This window comes from Bison bison, unplaced genomic scaffold, assembly GCF_000754665.1.
Source record: "Bison bison bison isolate TAMUID 2011002044 unplaced genomic scaffold, Bison_UMD1.0 scf7180017864037, whole genome shotgun sequence".
NCBI classification, from domain to species: Eukaryota; Metazoa; Chordata; class Mammalia; order Artiodactyla; family Bovidae; genus Bison; species Bison bison.
This window is the reverse complement of record NW_011494609.1, coordinates 2,026,305-2,044,253: the sequence shown is the minus strand read 5'-3', so window position 1 is coordinate 2,044,253 and position 17,949 is coordinate 2,026,305. Positions and strand designations below refer to the sequence as shown.

The window sequence follows — 17,949 nt, the reverse complement described above, 5'->3', positions numbered from 1 at the left end:
CCAGCGGTAAGGGCCAAGCATGTCTGTCAGGGACAGGCTGCCCCTAGAGGTCGTGAGCACACCTGAGTGGTTCAGGTGTCAGCATCCGCACATTGTGGAAGGATTAAGGACCTGACTGTGGAAAATGAGGCTTAAGACTCAGAAGGAGTGCCTGGAGACTAGCTTTGTAATCTTAAGGTGGGAAAGGATTTCTTTACATACATATGCAGGTCAGAGAAGGAAAAAACTCATAATTATCTCAAGCTTAAAGTTTTTTGTATGTTGGGACACCATAAATGAAATTATAGTCTGGGAGGAGATAGTTTGTCGTATGTAGAACAGAAATAACTTGATAGGACTTACATTCAAAATATGCGAAGAACAAAAAGAAACTCAGTAGAAAATGGGCCCATGAAATAAGCATTTCAGAGATGAGGAAACCTGAATGGGTGATAGGAAAAAAACTATTGTGCTTCCTAGTAATTAAAATTGTAAAGAAATAGAAACCAAGAGAGCCTAATAAAGAACCTCCAGATATACCCACATGTACACCCCACAAGTGGGAAAAACAGTGATATTGTTTGGGTTCTTCAAATTGGTGAAAGTTAGAGACTGATAGTCCTGAGTATTGGTAGCGTGTTTGCTAACAGGAGCTCTCGGTAAGCCTGTGGGGTGTGAGTTGGTCGCAGCCACCTTGGAGAGCTCTGCTGTGCCTGTGTTGTAATTGATTCCAAGGGCGTGTACTCCACAAACATTCTTGCCTATGTGTATGTGGTGAGACGTGCAAGCTTGGTCACTGCAGTATGGTATTAATGACACAGAACTGCAAATACCTGAGTACACATTAATAAAGCAGTGGATCAGTGTGGTATTTTCATTTAGTCAAAGTTATTACTGCGATCCCTCTGATCAGCCCCCTGTGTGCCTTTAGCCATGCCTCCCCTTTGCCCTCTGTCAGCCCTGTCTGCCTCGCTGTGCTCACGCGCACTAGGTCCACTCCCACTGCGTGCTTGCTCTTCCCTCTGCCAGGATCAGACTGCCTTTCCCAGAGCCCGAGCGAGCTCCCTTGCTTCCTTTCCTCCTCCACTGAGAGTTCTCTTCTCTGTGACCTTCCCTGAGCAAACCTGGTCCTTCCTAGACATTTGCTTATTTTTCTCTGCTTTATCTTTTTACTTCTTAGCGTTTAACATGATTGCATATATGTATGTTGTTTAAGTTGTGTTCTTATTTGTGTGTGCTTTAGTAATAACGTGAGCTCCGTAAGGACAGGTTTTTTGTTTGGTTCATTTCTGAATCGCCTGCCTGAGAAGCTGCCCAGCACATAGCAGGCATTCATAGTAAATATTTTATGAATGAATGAGTTGAAATGAGTTATTGGCTACCAATAATTATAGATTTAAAAAACAGTATTTACATATTTGTTTTTAAACCAGAATGAATAGAATCATAGACTTTTAGAGCCCCCAAATTATGATTCAGATAGCCTAGGAGTGTATCTGAGTCTGGGGATTATAAAATTCTCCAGGTGAATTTCTGCATCCAGATATTGGAGTCACTTCTTAAATGCCTTATTTTCTACATTAAGAAATTAAGTCCCAGAAGGGTAAAGTGACTTACTTTCTGTAAGGTGTCATTGCAAGTACGAGACAAAAATGAACTGAGAATCCAGCTTTAGATAGGCTTCTGTTTGAAGGTGATCTGTTTGTTGCCGTTTTCATTATGAGTTGCTGTTGTAGTTGAAGCATAATCTTTGCTGATCACTGAACTTGGCATTTGGCAGGTGCTATGTAAATTTACTTACAGAATGAATGGATGCTAGTGTTCATAATACTGAAACTTAGACCATGATACTGATTTTCCAGAGGTAACTTGCTAGTTCAGTCTATTATCAACTTAGAAAAAGTATACCAAAACTTTCTTTAAAAAAATTAAATAGTAATTAAGCAGGGTATAATGTTCAATGCAAATGTTTAAGCCTGTGTTCTTTTGACTCTTTTTTTTTTGCCTGTGTTGACAGGTCTGCTATTTTTCCTTTGTAAATAATCTTTGCTTTTCCTAGGTGTTTGAGGATCTTCTCACTGTCTTTAACATTTGGCAATTTTATTGCAAATAAATTGTATTGTCTGGGAGGAATTTTCTTTAAATTTATCATTCTTGGGATAGCTTGGTTTCTAAAATCTGAGGATTCATGTCTTTCAGCATTTCTGGAATATTTTCACCCTTAGCCATTTGAGTGTTGCCTCCTCTCCAGTTTATTCTTGCAAAACTTCCATTAGATAGATGCTATATATGTATGCTATCTTTCATACGTCTTAAATCAAAACTTTCTCAATTACATTGAAGACTTTATGTAGAATGTTTATTCCTGGTTTAACTTATCAAACAAAATATTCATTCTTTTTTTTTTAAGACTTTTTTAGAGCAGTTTTAAGTTCATAGCAAAATTAAGAGGAAGGTCCAGAGAAGTTTTGTTAATTCCCTGCCCCACACTTGCATAGTCTCCTCCATTATCGGCATCCCCCAAAAGAGATATCCATCTGTGAAAACGGATGAACCTACGTGGACATGTCATAATCACCAAAAGTCCATAGTTGGTCTTAGGGTTCACTCCCTAAGTGGACTTTCTGTGGGTTTGAACAAATGTATAATGACCTGTGTTTCACCATTGTGGTTCATAGAGTATTTTCACTGCCCTGAAATCCTCTGATCTGCCTATCCATCCTTCCTCCCAAATTGTGGCAACCATTGGTCTCCTTACTGTTCCCATAGTTTTACTTTTTCCAGAATGTCATATAGGTGGAAACATATGATGTATAGCCTTCTCAGACTGGCTTCTTTCACTTAGTAATATGCATTTAAGTTTCCTCCATGTCTTTTCATAGCTTGATAGGTATTTCTTTTTAGCACTGAAAAATATTACATTGTCTGGATATATTACAGTTTATTCACCTCCTGAAGAACATCTCGATTGTTTCCAAGGTTTGGTGGTTATGAATAAAGCTGCTATAAACATCTATATGCAGGTTTTTGTGTGGACATACATTTTCAGCTCCTTTGGGTAAATACCAAGGAGTGCAATTGCTGGATCGTATGATAAGAATATGTTGTTGTTGTTGCTTTTTTTGAAAACTAAAAAACTTATGGTTGCCAAACCGTCTTCCAAAGGAGCTATACCATTTTGCATTTCCACCGGCAGTGAATGGGAGTTCTTGTTGCTCCACGTCCTCCCAGCATTTAGTGTTGTCAGTGTCCTGAATTTTGGCTGTTCTGATAGATTCGTAGTGGTATCTTATTATTTTAATTTGCATTTCCTTGATGACATGAGACGTGAAGGATCTTTTCATATATTTATTTGCCACTGTATATCTTCCTTGATGAGGCGTCTGTTAAGGTCTTTGGCTCATTTTTTAACTGGTTGTTTTCTTATTTCTTAAGAGTTCTCTGTATATTTTGGATAACAGCCCTTTATCAGCTGTATTTTTTGCAAATATTTTCTTCTTCAGAAGGCAAGATCCAAGCTTGTCTTCTCATTTTCTTGATGTTTCTTTCACAGAGTGTAAGTTTTCATTTTAATCAAGTCCAGTTTATCAATTATTTCTTTCATGAATCATGCCTTTGGTGTATCTAAAAAGTCATCACCATACCTGGTGTCATCTAGTTTTTCCCCTGTGCTCTCCTCTAGGAGTTTGTGGTGTGTGATCTATTCTGAGTTGATTTTTTGTCTGGATTCATTTTTTTGCGCGTAGATGTCCAGTTCCAGTATCATTTGTTGAAAAGACTGTCTTTGATCCATTGTATTGTCTTTGTTTCTTTGTCAAAGATCAGTTGACTGTTTATGTGGGTTCCCTTATTTTTTTTTTTAATTGGGAATTTTTTGATAGTTGCAAAAGTTACTTGTGTAGGTAAAAAACACAACTCCCTAGTACTATTCAGAAAATTTCAGTATTCAGAAAATTTGGTAACTGTATATTGAGGTCATTTATCATTTTGTTTTACCAAAAAGGAGTGCTCATTGAAAGCTATTTTAAACTTAAAAAACCAAAGTAGACTGTACAGGGTGCATTCTTTTATCAGAGTCCATTTATGAACCTGAGTCTATTGAGTCTAGGATATAAGCCTGTATAGGTGGGTAGTCTGTAGATTTCTGTGTGAGGGTGGGCCAATTTTTCTTCCTTTTTTCCAGATAGAGAAAACTGGTACAATGTCAGTTGTCCTAAACATATTTTAATTTTTAAATGATATATTTTTTCATTATTTTTCATTGAGGTATAGTTGATTTATGATTACTGTACATACTTTTAGGCTTAAGAGATGTTGAATCATTGTATCCTAAAGAGTGAGAATTTTTACAGTATAGTCACTGAATATTTGTTGGTATTTCTGTGTGCATTGTCTTTTGGTGTATTTATACAGGATACAAACCAATAGCCTCACAAATGTCCTCAAGGACTTTTTAATATTGAGGAGTATGTTAGGACTCTCTTCGTTTGGGAGTGACAAAACCAACTCAGATTTGGCATAAGTGGAAGAGGGAAGTTATTGGCTCGTGTATGGTTGGATGGTAGTTCAGGCATGGTTGGATCCAGATCTGTGTACACGTTATGTTTCTCAGTGGTGCTTCCCTGTTTGTATCACTTTTAGTCTTTTCTTTCTTTGTTCCATTTTACCTAGATTTTTATTGCTGTGTCAAGTCCACAAATTCTTCTGTTATGTCTAATCTGCCTTTATTTCCATCTAATTTATTTTTCATCTGAATGCTGTAGCAGTCATTTCTAGAATTTCAGTTTGAATATTTCTTATATAATTCATGTCTTTACTTAATATATTCTATTTTTTCCTTAGTGTCTTGAACGTATGAAATATATTATCTAGAGCTGTTTTAATGTCCTTGTCTGCTAATCCTGTCATCTGTGTCATTTCTGGATTGTTTTCAATGGATTGATTTTTCTTTTCATTATAGATCACATTTTCCTTCTTTGCATACCTAGTAATTTTTGATTGGATGCCAGACATTGTGAATTTTACCTTGTTTGGTCCTAATATTTTTTTGTTTTCTGTAAATATTTTTGAGTTTTGTTTTGAGATGCAGTAAAGCTACTTGGAAAACAGATTCTTTGGAGTATTGTTTTAGGCTTTGTTGGGTGATATCATAGTGGTATTTGTTTTTGGGCTAATTTTTTCTCCACAACTGAGACCAAACTCTGTTGAGTACTGCACTTAATAACTCCCACGAATTATGTTTTCCGCTCTGGTTGGTGGGAACAGGAATTACTCCTGGCCTTATATGAGTGCTGACTGTTGTTCCTTTAGTCTTTTCAAGTGGTGCTTTACCTGGCTTGGGTAGTTGCTGCACATGCATGTACTGATTGATACTCAGCTGAAGACTCAAGGGGGACCCTCTGAAATCTCTGGAGTCTTCTATCCAGCTCTGTCCTCTCTGGTCCTGTGCCCCGTGAACTTGTGCTGCCTTGGCTTTCCTGTCTTCACTGAGGTTGTGGTCTCTCCCTGGGTTCCGTCTACCTGTGCTGTGGCTAAGAAACACTCCCGCAGTAAGTGGTAACAACCAGAGAGCTTTCTGTGTTTCTCATCTCTCAGGAATCACTTTCTTCTGTTGCCTGATATCCAGTGTCTAGCAAACCTTTGTTTCATGTACTTTGTCTTACTTTTAAGCAAGAGGGTATATCCAATCCTTGATCTATTTTGATCACAGGCGGCAATTAGAGAATAGGTGCTCGGCTTCATTTTGAAACAGTGGGAGCCCCAGACTGGTATCCTAAACGTTTCTAGTGGAAAGTTTCTAGTAACTTTTCTAGTGGAAAGAGAGCTTCTGTTAGTATTTATATAGTATAACTGGGGGGTGCCTCAGACTGATCCTAATTGAGCCATGTGCCCACCTGTGGTTCAGTTACTGTTAATGGTACATATCTGTTGGCCAGTCTCCTGGGTCACAGCTTCACTTCTTCCCTGCCAGCCCTTGTTGAGATGTGGGCATTACTACGTGGAGTAGTGACATGATGGCACGTAAGAAGGAAGAGATACTAGGCAGATAAACAGTGTGTGTGATAGAGAATGAGATAATGTCACAGAAGAGCAAAACTGTCATAGTTCGATTCAAGAAACTTTCTGAGATACCTTTCATTGAAGCTTCATTCAAACAACTTCAGCACAGAGATCTGAATAAACTCCCTTCTCATCTGATAGAAGTTACACTGGGTTTTACAGAGCTTAGGGAAAAGAACCCAGTAGAAGATGGGTGGAAATGAAGTGTTTTCTATAAATTTAGTAGGTGAGGTTTATAATCTCCCATAATTTCCTATGCTGTGATTTTTTTTTTTTAATGCCGCTATATAAAGTTTGAGGTTGGTTTATGCTTAGTGGATAGAATTTTGGTCTTGTAGCATAACTGTGAGATCTATCTTCCTGCCTTTGGAGGAAAAGCAGAGTGTAACCAAATGCTGAATTGGGGGTCATTGAGCTGAACCTGAAGAGCCTGCTTAGGAAATGCTCTGGACCTCTCCGGTTGGGTTGGTGCAGCAAAGTGGGATTGTATATGCACCAAACCTACGTCAACATAGGTCTGCTGGTGGTTTCTTGCTGCTTTTAGTGAAAAACTCATCTTTCTTAAAAGGATCATTTATTTCTGATTTCATATTTTCTAATAGAATCAGAATGTTCTTTGTAAAATGTGTAGTTAAAGAGGAAAGAGCTCTGGACCTGGAGTCCTAAGATCCAAGTTCTTTGGCTTGTCTCTAAATAAATGTGGCATTAGGCCAGTTCAAGCCTCTCACACTTGTAAATCACTTCTTAAATGGAGATATCAAGCCTAAAATGGGAGTTTGGTTTGGGGGTAGCTAAAAGAGGGGTTGTCTGAATTAGCCCTCGTTTTGGTAATATTAACTTTCTGGATTAAAATGTTCAAGCTTGATACTGATTTCCCAAAACACATAAATTAAGGGACCAGCCAGAACTATGATTCGGTAGCAAAAAAAGAAAAGAAACAACCTGATCATTGGAATTAAAGAGTAAGTCAGTGGTTTTTGGATCTTTTCTTAAACCCGAGGACTATACTTAGAGATAAAATAATTAAAAGCTGATTAAGAAAGATGGGAGTAATATATGCACCTCTTATCTGTGCCCATGCTCTTCAGAGGGGTCGAAAGACTACTGCACAAGCTGATTGTTCCTTCCAGCTCTAAAACTCTTGATTTCAAAAGTGTAGAGAATGTGGGTGTGTGTATATATATGGCTGAGTCCTTTTGCTGTTCACGTGAAACTACCACAACATTGTTAGTCGGCTATACCGCAATACAAAATAAAAAGTTTAAAGTTAATAAAATATATAGGCAATGTAATGACTTAGAGACTATTATTGCCTAAAAACATTTTGAAAAAAATTAAGTTACTCATTTATAATGAATTACTTTTATACTTTATTTGGCATAAAATAATGTCTTTTACATACAGTAAAGGTTGAATTGTTATCTTTGGGGTGGATACAAAAATCTCTTAAGCAAAAACACTGATCTCTACAGTCAGTTGTTAAAAATTGTTGTTCGTAGCTTTTCATCTAACTCATTTAGGTAATTTTATTTCCTGAGAGGTATTAACATTTTCATTTATTTTTTATTAAGAAGATCCTAGTGTAACATTTCAAGTAACTAACCAGTTTTCAAGCAAAATATTTTTTCATTAAATTTTCTTTAAGTATATTTTTGAGAAAAAATTGAATTTATCTTTTTGGAACAGGGTCATTATCGTTATTGTGCTGCTCTTTCTATGCTGGGGGAATATGACTGGGCCCTGCAAGCAAACATAAAAGCTCAAAAACTCTGTAAAAATGACCCTGAGGGAATCAAGGATCTAATTCAGCAGCATGTAAAGTTACAAAAACAAATAGAAGACCTGCAAGGTATTTCACCTAAGATTCTTTTGGTTACAGTCGAATTCCCTTAAAAACTTGCAAAGGTGGGTTTCTTGGATTAATGGAGGACCATAAATCAGTTCTCAGAAGATTTGTACTTATATTTTATGTTATCTTGGTCAGCTCACTTAAATTTTTCATTTGTATTCATGTAGAATTCTGTTAGTATTATATTCCAGTTGGTAATAATAAATGATTTGTACTTTTTATTTGAAATAGCAACAAATTATTTATTCTTCTATAGAAAAATATGCTTTCTTGAAATTTTGAATGAAGGAAAACCTTTTGAAACAAAGTTTTAAATTTCTTCCTCCATTATTATAGTTATTTCCTAAAGAAAAGGCCCTTCAGTAGTGTTGTTTGTTTTTGCACCAAGTTTGTGACTAATTCTGTAGCATGCTGAATGTGTGTGTATACATAGGTACATCAGAAATTAGTGTGCAGGCTGGGAACTCCAGGTTTTCATTCTGCCCTTGTTTTCCCTCCTGAGTCATTTTGCTCCCTCCAGTGCCTGAAATCACCTTACTCAGTGTAGAGTCCTTTCCCGTTCTTTCTTCTGTGAGTAGTTAGTGTCTCACGAAGCTGAGCCCAGCAGTTCTATTTCACTGTCAGATGTTGTCATCCAACAGGACACGTTTATCAGATTGTGAGCTCCTCGAAGACAGGTACCGTCTCTGATTGAGATTATACATTGCTGCATCTACTCAATGATCACATGTAATGGGATGTCAAATAAGGTTTGTGTAGCATCTTGTGGAGAAGGCAGTGGCACCCCACTCCAGTACTCTTGCCTGGAAAATCCCATGGATGGAGGAGCCTGGTAGGCTGCAGTCCATGTGGTCGCTAGGAGTCGGACACGACTGAGTGACTTCACTTTCACTTTTCACTTTCATGCATTGGAGAAGGAGATGGCAACCCACTCCAGTGTTCTTGCCTGGAGAATCCCAGGGACGGCGGAGCCTGGTGGGCTGCCGTCTATGGGGTTGCACAAAGTCGGACACAACTGAAGTGACTTAGCAGCAGCAGCAGCAGCATCTTATTGACATCGTTCTAAAACTAAAAACATACGGAAGTGTAAAATTGCCTAGGTTTATTTTTCAGTTCCCTAAATTTGATAGTCTTATTGTTAGCCTAAAAGAAATGTGAAAATATTTTAAAGTATGTGTTGCCAATCCACTGATTATTGTGTGTGTGTGTGGTTCATTTTTGTAGGTCAAACACCAGCTAGTAATCCAGTCAAAGCCTTCTGTGAAAGCAGGTGAGTTAATGTCAGATCAGTAGCTGTTACTTGGAGTGGTTTTGCTCTGTGAGTTCGAGTTGCTTTCTGATGCTTTAGTATGTAATAGCAACCACAATAAAGTTGGGAATGGAAGGACAAGAGGAGGTTTTATTTTACTGATTTTAATATTTTTTTATTTGGCTGCCCCAGATCTTAGTTGCAGCATGCAGACTTTTTAATTACATCATGTGGAATCTAGTTTGCTGACCAGGAATCGAACCTAGGACCCCTGCAATTGAAAGTGCAGAGTCTTGGTCACTGGACCACCAGGGAAATCCCAAGAGGAGATTTTAAAGTGTGTTTGTAAGATTAGGTGATGACCTGTGATTTGTTTTGCCGAGCTATTTGCATATATGTGTACTGGAGATCCATAGCCTAAGCCCATGGGGAGGAGGTGTGAAGTGTTAAGAAGACATAACTGTGCTTCGGTGGCACCAGTTTTGGGCATGAGGGTCCTGGCAGCAGAGACCAGGGGCACAATCTGTGCCGTTCACCCCTCACCTCCATCCCATAAGCATCCACCTCCAGCCTCCTTATACCTTTTCAAAAAAAGGCTGAGGCACTCCTGTTAGAAGTAGGCAGCAGATAGATTTGAGCTCATTTTCTTCTGCTCATAAGAAAACAAACAGCAGTCAGGATTCTACGTTTTTTTATTTGGCAGTTAAAATAGATTAAACTTTACCCACATGCTTGGGATGTTGAAGCTGTTAAATTTATAACGAGACTTACTTATTTTAATATTAGAAACCAGTATACATTTCTTGAGTTGTTCTTTATCTATTTTGAGGTTTTAATGCCAAATTTAAAGCAATATTTATATAAAAACCCAATCTCAGAGGTAGAGGTTCTTTTTGAAGCTATTACTTTGCTTTTGAGGAAAAAAGGCTATACTTGCTAAAATCTCCTTGTTTGAAGGATAACTTTTAAAAAATACTAGTCAATAGAAATAAAATTATTATTTCTTTTATTACTGCTCAGGGCCTACATACCTAGTTTATCAGCACCTGCATTTAGTACTTCACTTAACTTTGTGGAAACTGAAAAAAATTTCAGAAAAACTAACCACGAAATGGCAAACGGTGGTAATCAGAATCCAAAGGTAAGCTCAGTTAAAAACCAAGATTAAAATTATTTTGAGTATGGATAGTCTCATATTTTATAGTACTGTTTTTGTGATAATGGAAACTAACAGGCGTCTCTAAGCCTATAGCCCAGCTCTGTGCTCAGTGTCCCAGATGACCTGTGTCAGTTTTCTTCTGACCTGTAATGTACTCAAAGGTCAAGTTCACATTTATATTTCTTTCCGGGGCTTGAGGGGGGAAAAAAGGGAATTGTGTTTTGGACTTAGATGGGCATTAAAGGGAACTTTCCCAATTCACCATATAATTCTTTTGTTGTTAATAATGAAAGTCTCAAAGAGGCTATATTCAGTTTGGGAGAGGAGCATAAGGAAAGAGGTGATAGGATTAATTCAGCATTTATTGTGCAGTACTTACCATTTTGTTGATTTATTCATTTGGTAAAGCTGAGTATTTTAGGTGCTTAGATAAATTCTGTTCTACTTAATTATTTAGCTGTTCATGGCTGTATTTTTTTTTCTTAAGTCTCAGTAATTTTATTTTCATGGTAGGTGGTAGATGAAGCTCTGAAAGTAGATGATTGTGACTGTCATCCTGAATTTGTACCGCCATCAAGTGAGTTTTTTCCCCTTCTGTAAGTTTTTGCTGAATTCATGTAGTGTTGCCTAGGCTTCTACATGCTAAAATTCGCAAAAGTCTCACTTATATTTGCTGTTGTTCTCCTTTTACTTTGCAGTGCTTCTGAGTCTAGAAAAAAATGGGAATATTTATTTGAAATAAATGCTCAGTCTTTTCATATTACTTAATAAATTTAATTTTGGAAATCCAGGTAAAGGTATGGAAAGGAAAAATGATGCTCTCTTGGTCTGCTACCTAATTTCCACTAGGCCAGTGTTTCTTTCGTTATCTACCCCCTGCTCTCAGAGCTGTTTCTCCTTTCATGAAACTTTAATACTTCAGATACCATTTGTCTGTTTTATGTTCTGTATGTACATGTGTGCTTTATATATAAAAACAGATTTTTTTCATCTTCCAGTAACCAATTCCAACTTTTTGGGGGGAGATGTCACCCCTAAGTATATGTTGAGAATGCATATACTTTAATACTACTTTATTTAAATTATATGTGTTTAGTGCATTCATTTATTTGTGCATCTAGAAAACATGGAGACACACAGCAGACCTCATCTACTTGGTGTCTTAAGAAATGAAAGATTTCAGAAAAGCAAATACTCAGGCCACATTTTTTCTCAGTGTCCCTTTATACTTCCTGCTTCTGAAGGAAGTCATTCTGAAGTGGATTTCATTCTTCTCTGTCTTTTAAAACAAAGTTTGAGAGAATTCAGATTTTCTCGATGGTTCAAAGTTGTGGTTATATACACATTACTTCCTCAAGCTTTCATGAGCTCCTTCCAGAGCTATTGTGGTGAGATGGTTGACCTTCTAGTTAGTGATCCTGTTGGCCTCTTTTCTTTCACTAGGTTTTTTGTTCCTTTATTTTTCCTGCAGTCATTTCGGTCTTTTACTTCCTGCAGCTCTATCTTCTCTTAGGCTCCAGTGCTGCATATCCAACCACTTACTACTAGTTAGCACTATAGCACAGATATAAAGGGGGGAAACACAGGGGCCTGCCTTACCTGATGTGACTTTATGGCGTATGCAAAATATTTGAAAATAAAACTTCTTCTATAAAAACAGCTTTTAATTTATTAATATTTCTTAGGCCATTATTAGATCATTTAAATCATTTAAATACTGTTCATAGTTCTGCATCTATGTTCAAAGAAATTGAGGTCCCAGAATTAGATTAATTAAATTTAGCCCTACGTCACCCAGTAGAAATCAAACTGGAACTCTTCTTTCTAGAAGTCTCTGGTTTTCTGAGGCCCCCAGAGCTCAGGCTGTCAGCCCCTCCCTCGTACATAGCTGATTTGCTTCTCCCAAAGCTTCCTTCAGACGCACCTCCTCCCTACCTGTGCTCTCCTCTGCACAACTGTGTACAGTGTGTACAGTGGTGCCCTGCTCCACCTGAGGAGGTCAAGGCTGAGCTGCAGAGCTGGGGAGTCAGAAGCACTGGGCATGCACACATTCACACCACCTGCCCCTTTCAGCCTGTCCTTACTTAACCCCCTTAATCACACAGGTTTGCCTAGTGCTGCTTAAAATGAACTCCATTTGGCCCATTCTGTGTAAAATCCTACTTGTTACCTTAAACACAGATGCTGCATCCCTCCTGATGCCTTTCCCAGTCACTCCAATTTACTTGATTTTCCCTTCTAGGAATTACCAAGAGCAGTTACTATGGGATTGATATTTCAATAACAACATAGAATCTTCTTTTTTTTCTTAGTGGGGATTGTTATTTAATTACTGAAGTGACTGTCTTTTCTTCCCATATGATTATAAACTCCCTGAGAATAGAAACTATAGCCTGAGAAACAAGAAAAAAAGAAAGCAACTATAGCCTTCTATATCTCTTCTATATCTATCTTTCTTGTAAACTATATCTCTTCTGTATCTACTGTAGGGTTAAATGATAATCATTATAATTTATTCTTACAGTAATTTTATAGCATACATAGAGAAACATTATCAGTAGCTTTTTTTTTTTAATAGCTTACCTGTTAGACTCACAATATTGCTCCCTTTGCTTTATTATTCCAATTTACATTTTTTAAAAACTTTACTTTTAAGTTTGTAGATTTTTACATACAGATTTCAGGAACAAATACTTTTGTATTCACAGGTCAGCCTCCAAAATATAAAGGGAAACAAAAATCTCGAAACAATGAATTGGAGAAGTTCAGGTACGTTTTTTTTTTTTTTTTTTTCAGGTACGTTTCTTATCTTTTTTTTTTTTTTCCTTTTGCTTTATTTTGTTTCCATAATGTCCACCTCCCAAGAAGAAAGGAAAAATCTCTTTCAAGTAGTAGCTACTTTTGCATGTGTGTATTATGATAAGTACATCTCTTTCAAATGTCTAGGCATGTCTTTAGAAGAAGATGATTTTTGGCTAAAGGATTTTTTAATACTGAATGTTAATTGACTGAGAGTCATATAATAGATATTGCAGCATTAATTTTCTAAGATTTCAAAATACATGCTCATAAGAGGAAGAGGAAGGCATATTCAGATAACTGTAAATATTTGATCTCCTTCACTGTTCGCTTGCTTTCACCTGTCTCTCAGTTCCTTCTCTAGTGCCTTTCTTTAGAAATCGCTGTTAATCATTTCTTGACCATCTGAAAACTAACTGCGTGCCCTGACATGGCTGTATGTGTATTCAGAGGCCCTTTTGAGTCATTATCCCATTAGAGGAAAGGATTTACTAATAAACCAACCACTTACAAAATTGGTTCTACCAAGCATTTCCCCCAGTTAACAGTAGGAACTCTTGGCACCAATCTTTATAATCTCCCATTACGTACAGTGATGTAAATTGATGGCAAAGTGAAAGCGTAAATCTTATAGTAGATACAGAAATTCATGAAAACAATGAAAATGATGCTGGTGAAACTGCAAAGCCTTCCTTGCCACAGTTCCACTAGTCTTCAGTTTTCTCTTTGTATCTGAAGGCTGATTCCTTGATAGGTGCTTCAAGGAGAATGAATATCATTTGAATATCATAGCATTAAGAGAAATTAGTAAAGTACCATTTTTTGATGCTTCTACCAAAGTTAAATACAAAGCAAAGCCATAGTGCCTTATGTTATTCTCTTATTTGTTAGAAAAGCCCTGGGTCTTCCTCCTCACCCCTCTTCTCTCAGCACAAAAAGAAATCAAAACCCAGTACATGTTTATTCTTTGAATGCATACAGTTTCAACCCATTGTGTTAAAGATAACTCGATTTTCCTGATATTTTGTTTCTGTTTTCAAACTGAATACTCTTCTTGATTATATCTATTTCATGAGGTTATTAAATAATAAAGTGGATGGTGGTTTGGTGGTTTAGTCGCCAAGTCGTGTCCGACTCTATGACCTCATGGGCTGTAGTCCACCAGCTCCACTATCCATGGAGTTTTCCAGGCAAGAATACTGGAGTGGGTTGCCATTTTCCGTCTCCAGGGGATCTTCCTGACCCAGGAATTGAACCCAGGCCTTCTGCATTGCAGGCAGATTCTTTACCAACTGAGCTACAAGGGAAGCCCAAGTAGGACAACCACATAAAATTCTTAGAGCCCTGGAACATAGTAAATGTTCAATACAGTGGAACTGTCATCATTGTTAACACTATCATTTTCATTGTTAGAACCATTCTGGCCTCTAGCTTGCCTTTATCTCTTCTAAAATGCCTTGACTACCTTCCCATATCAGACCATGGATATCTACATTCTTCATTTTCATGGCTGTAGGATATTTCATGAAATAGATGTTATGTGAAGGAGGAATTTCTTGAGTAGGAATTGCCATCAAAGGGCCTGTGTAACTATCTTTGCCGTATTTTCCTCTCAGAAAATGAGCAGCGTTCATACTGGTACTAAGCTACTAGAGGGTATGGTATAAGAAGGGTGTTTATAGATTTGGTCCATGTCCCCAGTTCCTGGCACAGAGCTCCTAGGACCCTTGGAGTTTCCTGAGTGAAGAGAGAGTCTTTGGTTACTTCCAAAAGACTTTGGAGCTCCTTCCTCCCTCCTTGAGTTTATACTCATAAGGTGACTCAAGGTTGGGCCCCTGTCTTCAAGATCGAGGGTGGTCACCAAAAAGATAAAACGTGTGATTGGTTGGAACTTTCAGCACCCCCCACCCCCCAATCTTTTGGGAGGGGAAGGGAGCTAGAAATTGAGTTTAGTCACGAGTGTCCAGTGATTTAATCATTCATGCCTGTGTAATGAGACCTCAATAAGAACGTCTAAACACAGGGGTTAAGGAGCTTCTGGGTTGGTGACTACATGGAGATGGCGGGGAGAGTGACTCGGGGGCAGTGTGAAAGCAGCATGGTGCTTCTCCCCCCACACCTTCCCTGAGTCTTTTCCACTGAGCTGCTCCCGACCTCTGTCCTTTACGATTAACTGATAACCATAAGTAAAGTGCTTTCCTGAGTTCTGTGGGTTGTCCTCAGGAATAGTTGAACCTTAGGGGTGGTCACAGGAACCCCTGAATTTGTAATCAGTGGGGCATAAGCATGGGTAGCCTGGGTACCCCATTGTGGCTGAAGTGAGGGCAGCCTTGTGGGACTGAGCTTGTAACCTGTGGGGCCTGAGTTACTAACTCCGTAGCTGGTGTTAGAATTGAATTGTTGGACTCTTAGTTGATGTTGCAGAATTGGTGTGGAAAATCACAGGTATTTGGTTTCAAAGCGCCACACATTTGGAGTCACAACTGGTGTCAGAAAACACCGACTTCAGGCTCAGCCTTTCTGAAATGTTTCTGTCTTTGTTTGATTTTCGCATGAGATGGAGCATCTTTGCGGTATTGAACACACTGATTGTCTCAGGAGTTTGTTGTTATTGATGACTTACATTTGTAATAACTTGGTGATCAGTGTAAATCCCAAATTTCTTTTTTTTTTTTTTAAGCTGTTCTTCCATAATGTCTGTATAATGAGTTCCTCTGGTCCTCCTTCCCCTCTAATTTAATAGGGGTTTTATTAAACTTAGAAATTACTTGGCAGAGAATCAGCATCTTGGTAATATTTCTGTTTAGGAATTTGTGACTCTCCATTTGCTCAATGTTTGATAGGACTTTCAGTAAATAATAGTATTTTCCTTTATATAAGCAGGATTGTTTTAAAATAATTCACAACAGTACTTTTCTCTTTTAGCCCTGGTTCACAAGAAACTTTACCAGTAGATTTAAAAAACATCTTGGAGAAACAGTTTTCTAAATCTTCCAGAGCCGCACACCAGGTAAAGGCAGAGACTTTGCTAATGGAAAAGAGACTCTCTGAACATAACATTTTGTCACTTGAGTGAAGTCTGATCACGTACCACTCTTTAAGTTTTTGGGTTTTTCTAATGTAATTTTAGTTATGGACATAGAATTTAATAGATGATTGCTAAGAGACCAAACTATCATTAAATTTAAGTTTGAACTTGGTAATTATGTGAACCTGAGATTTAACTAATGGTTAATACTGCACAAGTGTTTGTTTCCAAAAGATTTAAAAGGAAGAAGCAAGTCTTTCCAAAGATGTAAAGCTTTGGCTATCTTTGCTTCCCAAAGTTTTTAACTTTTAAGTTAAATAATTTTAAAAGGTTTAAATACCTGCAGTTTTATTACACCTACCATAAAATCTTAAAGGAGCAAACGTTTTATTCTTTGATTTATCAGATAACTGTATATAAAATTCTTTCTATGATATTGAATAATAAAAAATGTACATTAAGGGGGAAGAAATGAATAGGCAGAGCACAGAGGATTTCTCAGGCTGTGAAAATCCTTTGTCTGATAGTATAGATGATGGATACATTATGTATGAGCCTGTAGAATGTACACCAAGAGTGAGCCATAGATAGGGTTCACAGGTAAGCTGTGGGCTTCGGATGGTTATGTGGTGTCAGTGTTGGTTAATCCTTGGTTTAAGAAAAAAAAAAACAACTATGTCATTCTGATGAGTGATACTGATAGTGGGGAAGCTATGCATTTAAGGGAACAAGAAGTTTGTGGAAATCTTGGTTCCTCCCTCTTAGGTTTTTTTGTAAACCTAAAACTGCTATCAAAACATTTTAAAAAATGCAAGGGATACAGCTAAAAGATTACTTTGAAGGGAATTTGTCAAGCTGAATGCATGTATTAAAAGAACAGAGACATTTATGTATTTACTTGTTTATTGCTGCAGCATGTGGGATCTTTGGTTCCCTGACCAGGGATCAAACTCTCACTTCTTGGATTGAAAGTGTGGAGCCTTAATCACTGGACCACCAGGGGATTTCCAAGACTTTTAAATTAGTGACACTTTCCTCTCAAGAACAAGGGGGGAAAAAAAACAACGAAAAGAGAGAGTAGAAGGAAATAACAAAGTAGAAAATAATGAAATGAGCCTCTCAACTTCTGAGATGGCCCACAGTCTGTGGAGTGTGTTTCTCTCTAAATAAGTCTTGGTTCAGTTCAGTCACTCAGTCATGTCCGACTCTTTGTGACCCCATGAATTGCAGCATGCCAGGCCTCCCTGTCCATCACCAACTCCTGGAGTTCACACAAACTAATGTCCATCGAGTCGATGATGCCATCCAGCCATCTCATCCTCTGTCGTCCCCTTCTCCTCCTGCCTCCAATCCCTCCCAGCTTCAGTCTTTTCCAATGAGTCAACTCTTCGAATGAGGTGGCCAAAGTATTGGAGTTTCAGCTTTAGCATCAGTCCTTCCAAAGAACACCCAGGGCTGATCTCCTTTAGAATGGACTGGAATAAGTCTACTTCTCACCTATTAAAAGAAAAAGAAAGTGATGAAATGGAACAACACATAAAGGATCCACAGAGCTAAAAGTTGACTCTTGGTCTTTGACAACATAAATAAAATTTACACACCAGTAACCCACTCCAGTACTCTTGCCTGGAAAGTCCCATGGATGGAGGAGCCTGGTAGGCTGCAGTCCATGGGGTCGCTAAGAGTCAGACATGACTGAGCGACTTCACTTTCATGCATTGGAGAAGGAAATGGCAACCCACTCCAGTGTTCTTGCCTGGAGAATCCCAGGGACGGGGGAGCCTGGTGGGCTGCTGTCTATGGGGTCGCACAGAGTTGGACACGAC

General features: G+C 38.0%; 1 protein-coding gene across 1 annotated transcript in view; it reads left to right on the top strand.

Annotated features, from left to right (window-relative positions):
* Positions 1–17,949, top strand: part of TTC3 (tetratricopeptide repeat domain 3) — a 116,756-nt gene that overhangs the window by 26,876 nt on the left and 71,931 nt on the right. The window contains 6 exon segments of the mRNA XM_010834830.1: positions 7,726–7,888; positions 9,113–9,158; positions 10,158–10,278; positions 10,810–10,873; positions 13,005–13,065; positions 16,021–16,105. Of these exon segments, the coding sequence (XP_010833132.1) occupies positions 7,726–7,888; positions 9,113–9,158; positions 10,158–10,278; positions 10,810–10,873; positions 13,005–13,065; positions 16,021–16,105 (540 nt within the window).